We start from the raw sequence: 5,686 nt of genomic DNA on the forward strand, positions 1-5,686 counted from the left end.
AAGAAAGGCCACAACGGTGAGAGGCCCGCGTACCGCAAAAAAAAAAAAAAAAATTACTATGGTACGAAAGTTAGGGACCTGTTGCTGTGGGGTGAAGTCAGAGCCTTTGTTGGCTTGGGATTCTGTGACATCGATGGTGTGGCCCTTGTGATTTCCAGTCTAGCCTCATTTCTGCGCACTCCTGGCTTCTTATGTCATGTTCCAGAAATTTTTCTAGAAATTTCTTCAATACTCAGGCTGTTGCACACCATCAAGCCTTTGCCCGTGATGATCCATCCATCTCTTTACCTGCGCTACCCTGTCCCTTTTTTTCACCCATCTGGTGAACTCCTATTCATCCTTCAAAGCCTCCCGCAGATTGGGTCCCCAAATAGGATTTGTTTAGCATGATATTTTGGGGAAAAAATTGAATTTGAATGTTGTCAGTGAGGCATGCACATTCCAGCTCTGCCACACCCCTCACCTCTTCCAGCTGTATTGCAGTCTTACTCCATTTCGTTTATTACAGCCCTGACCTTCTGTGAGAAACGTCTCAGTGTCCCCTTCAGGCAAAAATAATCTATACCTTTCTATACCTTTATATCCATTATTGCGCTTAGCACCCTCTATGAGAAATTTCTGGAATATTTACTTTTTTCAATTATAAAGGTAATATGCATGCTTATTAGATAAATTTTGAAAAATTACACACAAATATTATACAGCTGTCGTAATACTGTGTCTAAAAAGTGTAGAATCTTGATTTTTTTATATAACATTATAATATAAGCATTATTGTGCCATGCTAGTATAATATTTTTTAAGTCTGTTTACAATAATTGGCTGAATCTTTTGAGAGTCAGGACTCCTATTTTGTATCCCCCAGACCCTAAGTGTGTTGTTGGTTTGAGCCAGTATAGGGACTTAATAAACCTTTGTTGGAGTCTAGGGCTGAAAAATCAATTGGTCTCCATCCCTACCTTCTAGGAGCTCATTCTGGGAGAGGAGACACATTTCCACTCATTATGTAATGTATTCATTCATTCATTCATTCATTCATTCAACAGATACTTATTGATCACCTCCTACATGTCAGACAAATTACTAGCACGTTATGCTTCTCTCTTCTTGACCAGGAGTCTTTCCGTATTTCGTTTGGGACTGTGAAATCCCTTGCATTTCTCTTTTTGCTTGTGCTGCCAGGAAGCTCAAAGCTATGCTTTGTACACATTACCTTCCCTCAACCTAAGGCTCTTTGGTATAATTATCTCCTCAGTCTTTTCTTTTAAAACTTTTGTGACCTATGTGTTGTTTTTGAAGCTTTCCAAAACAATTTCTAAGAGTAGATAGATATCACAGATTAATGGGTAAAAAATGAATTTTCAGGATGGAAAGGATGACTTTAAGTTTTTTTTTTAAGTTTTGAAGCATGAATTGAGCCAACCATGGGCATTTGTGTGGGCACATACATATCCAAGAACTGGATGCTTTGACATGTATCCACTTGACCTTGTACTTAAGAGAATGAACTTGGGCCCAAGCCAGACCTGGCTTTGAACCTGGCTACCCACAGCTTGCTTTATGACTTTAATGTCTCTGGGCCTTAGTGCCCTCATCTGAAATGAGGATCGTGATACCATGCAGGGTCATTCAAGGGTTAAGCAAAACAATTTATATAAAGCGCATAGTGTAGGGCTTGACACATAGTAGGTCTGTGATAGATGGCAATTAATACTGTTGTTATCATTACATCTAGCACAGGCTAGACCTTACAGAAAGACTGGGCTGTACATTCGTGTAGCTGCTCCAGGCCATTTTCTAGAATGGCCAGTGTTGAACTAAAATGACCTCCTGTTCTAAGTTAGGGTGGGTCATCCGGGGAGGGCTGCCAAGGCTTGCTTCTCCTTTAGAGAGTAGCTCCGTGCTGGTATTTCTTACTAATTCTCAAATGACAGGAGATGATCACTGCAGAAGCCTCTAGATTTTCTGAGGTCATCCACTTGGGGGTTGGTGACTAAGACTCACAGAGCTCTGAGGTCTCCACCTCCTGATTTATTTGTAAAGTGACTTGAGCATTCTTGCCCAGAAAGTCCCCTAAAGCCCATCTTCTAGTTTTGGCCAGCTCTTGCTTGATTTTATTCTGCTATTACTTTCAGTTTGTTTTTCCCTTATGCCTATTACATTCAATTGCCTGTGGTATTTTTTAGGGAGGGGAGCGTTCACGGGGTACAGAGCTCAGTGTGGCCATCCGTCCCCCATCTTGAGGCTTAGGAGGTGAGAAGGTGCCACCTGTTACCTGGACTGGATGGTGGATGCAGAGTCATGGGTCGGCCCAAAGTGATGCCCGTGGGCTGGGTGTGGACTTATGTCCTCAGATGTCCCCTCTTGCGAGGCTGCGTGCGTCAGCTTTTGCGCGGTGGTGATTCTCCCCACCTCTGCCCTTCTCTGCCAAAACAATTGTTTCAGAGAGGAAGCTCTTTGGGTCATAAAATGTCATCTGGTAGTTAGTATATGGTTATATAGACGTATTGAGTTATATAGTAGCCTGATGAGCAGGAAGTAGGTGATTCATCAGAAAAAAAAAAATAACAAGAAAATAAACTCTTACCAAAATGAACTTCCTCTTTCAGCCACTCTTTGTTCCAGCTCATCCTTTTAGAACCTTCTTCCAGCTTCTTAGAAAACAATTGTCAATCGGGACTAACACAGTGTTTCAAAGAGAGGCCGTCGCAGCCCTTCATAGCCAAATGCATTATTTTTCCATAGTTTAAAAAAAAATAAGCCCCACACTCTCTGTCCCCAGTTGGGCCAGGGTTGGGGTGTGGGCGCTGCCTTGAAGACACGGAACCTTTGCCGGCTCGGGAGACTTCACGTTCAAACAGAAACGTCCGCCAAGGCCCCCCTGAGGTATTTCGTCCCCCCTTCGCTAGAACATCCCATTCACTTGTTTCCCTTCGTTCTGTTTGCCTCACAGATCCAGGAGGCTGCGAGTCGGGGCCTGAAATTCGTCGGGGTCATACCTCAGTACCACTGTCCTGGGCACTCGGCAGGTGGCAGCCCCCCAGCGGATGCCCAGGATGTGACAGAGGACCCTGGCAGGTGTGTGGCTACAGAGAACCTGGGGGCTGCCGACGCTCCGGTGGGGATGGACAGAAGCCCAGAGCCCAGCCAGGGCCCGAGAGGGGAGGTGCCCACCGCCCAGCAGCCCGGCTCGCCCTCGGGAGCTGGGGTTGGCACAGAATCCCCTCCATGCGGGGTGAGCGAGACTCTGGATGGACCGGATGGGGACCCACTGGAAGGGCATGGAGAGCCACTCTCTGGAAGTAAGTATGTCAGTGCTGGGACTCTGACCCTCTGAGAGAGAGGCTGCTAGCTTGTCAGTAATCCCCTTGGCATTTTAGGAAAACGAATGGAACTAGAGTGTAGAGGGAGCAGTCCATCAAACAGGAGAAACCGTTGAGCTGTTTTCTGGGCCTCCTGACTGTTTCCTGCCTGAAGCTGTGACTTCAGGCACAGGGGGCAGGGGGGCAGAACCACATGATGTTGACTCGTAGTTGCTCCAGATTGTCACGTGTGCAGTAGATTCTAGAACGGGAGGTCGTTTCTCCCGCACGCTCTTGCACTGCCCCTGAATTACCCCGTGTGAACACAGGAAGTGTGAACTTTGCTGGGCACCAGTGCAGAAAGCAGCCTCCACTTTTGGACCCCTTGTTTTGAATATCTGCCTAAAGAAGGAAATCAAGAAAGCCAGCAGAGGACAAATGGTGCAGGAAGCTGGTGATTCAGCTCACCCAGCTGTAAACAGCCAGATTTCAGGGAGTTGTATAGTTGACAGATGAGCACCGCAGAAAGAACACTGCCAAGGAGAGGCCACCAGTAAGCGACTCCGCTGAATCACATTGTAACGGCTGTCGGAGCACACTCTTTAGGTTGGGGATTTCAAATAGCACCACAACAAGGATGATAATAGCCAACGTTTATTAATACTTCCTGTGGACCGGGCGCTGGGCCAGCAAGCTTTCCTATGACTATCTCTTCATTTTTCCTATGATGTGGGTGAGCTCTTGCATCATTGCCCATTTTACAGCTGAGTAAACTGAGGTTCAGAGAGTCCATCTGTTGCCCAGGCTGGAAATAGATCTGATGTGTGAGCCCAGGCCGGCTCTCTGCCTGGTCTTTCCTGTGTGATACTCAGACAGACGAACAAGGTTTACTGAGGCCCTCAGTCTACAGGGAGCTAAGTTTCTCTTCATTTCCCTGTGATTCCCTTTCATCTTCCTTCTCCAGGAAATCTAGTCTCGAGCCATTTCCTGAGAGCCAGGCCCTCGTATGAGCTGCGTGGCCTCTTCTAGCCTTTGGGAGGTGACAAGTGACAAGACTGACAGGAGGTGGCCACAGGTCTTACGAAGCCTTTCTCTTTAGGCCTTCCTGGATCATCTCCCTGGTTAATGTTACTATTTACGTACTAATACTTGAAGTTAGCCTCTTAGAAATGACGAGGAACCATTTATACTTTGAGAATAGAAAAGAGGGTGAGGGGCTTCCCTGGCGGTCCAGTGGTTAAGACTCTGCGCTTCCGCTCCAGGGGGATGCGGCTTCGATCCCTGGTCGGGGAACTGAGATCCCGCAGGCCGCGCGGTGCGGCCAGAGAAGAAAAGAGGGTGAAATAGTTTTTCTTGTTATGTCAGTAGTTCCTGGAAAGAAAATTGTGGGCTGGTTAATTCTGGGGCTTGTTTGCAAAGTTGACCTTGGAGGGGGGGTTGGCAGCAGCCTCAGTTCCGAGAGAGATTAGGACCGTTTCATGAAAGCCTTGATCCTTCTTAAATATGGGGGGACTTCTGCCCCCACAGAGTAGCTGAGAGCACGTTTGGGTCCTGTGGGTGCCTCCCAAGGAACATCCCAGTCTTATTTCAGAATCCCCCATTTCTGCATGGCTATTGGGCTGAATCCTAAGAAGGAGGACTGGCCTCCTTGGAGCCCCTCTGCTGTACCATCTCAGGCCCTGGGAGGGTGAGGGGTCAGGGCATCACAGGCCCCAGGAGAGAGGGCAGGGAGCAGAGGGCTTAAGAACCACACCTCTCGAGCAAGATACCCTCCTGTGCCTCAGCTCCTTGCCCTGTAAAATAGGGATTAAAAAAAAAAGTTTCTTGGGCTTCCCTGGTGGCGCAGTGGTTGAGAGTCTGCCTGCTGATGCAGGGGACACGGGTTCGTGCCCCGGTCCAGGAGGATCCCACATGCCGCAGAGCGGCTGGGCCCGTGAGCCATGGCCGCTGAGCCTGCACATCCAGAGGCTGTAGGAGAGATGCATTTAAAGCACTCCTAAGTGGCGGTTCTTATGACTGGGGTACAGGCTCCGTCGTCCTGACCATTGCCCCCAAACCCTGCCTTGGAGAAAGGGGGCTCTTGATACTGAGGGTTCCCTCAGGAGTTTTCAGATATTCCTTGTTCCAGAATCCACTTTTCTCCAAGATTTCCTTCCAGACTTCCTGCTTCCTGGGGTCGAGTTAACTGGGGAGACTTGTCCTGGGACCCTCCGCCCCAGGTCCCTCCTGCTGTCCTGTGACTGTTCCCTCGATCACTCAGACACTCCCCCCCATCGCTGGGCACACAGAGACCACCCCCGCACCCCCCATGATACCCCAAGTGTCTTGGCCTGCATCTCATTTCCTCAAGTCCCTGTTCTCTATGAGAAAATCAGTTCCTGCTG

At 48.3% G+C, this 5,686-nt stretch overlaps 1 protein-coding gene across 1 annotated transcript in view; it reads left to right on the plus strand.

Annotated features, from left to right (window-relative positions):
• RFTN1 (raftlin, lipid raft linker 1) overlaps window positions 1–5,686 on the plus strand; it is a 192,866-nt gene that overhangs the window by 126,230 nt on the left and 60,950 nt on the right. The window contains exon 4 of the mRNA XM_007470645.1: window positions 2,954–3,302. Within this exon, the coding sequence (XP_007470707.1) occupies window positions 2,954–3,302 (349 nt within the window). The remainder of the gene's footprint in view (window positions 1–2,953; window positions 3,303–5,686) is intronic.

This window comes from Lipotes vexillifer, unplaced genomic scaffold (genome assembly GCF_000442215.2).
Source record: "Lipotes vexillifer unplaced genomic scaffold, Lipotes_vexillifer_v1.1 scaffold418, whole genome shotgun sequence".
NCBI lineage: Eukaryota > Metazoa > Chordata > Mammalia > Artiodactyla > Lipotidae > Lipotes > Lipotes vexillifer.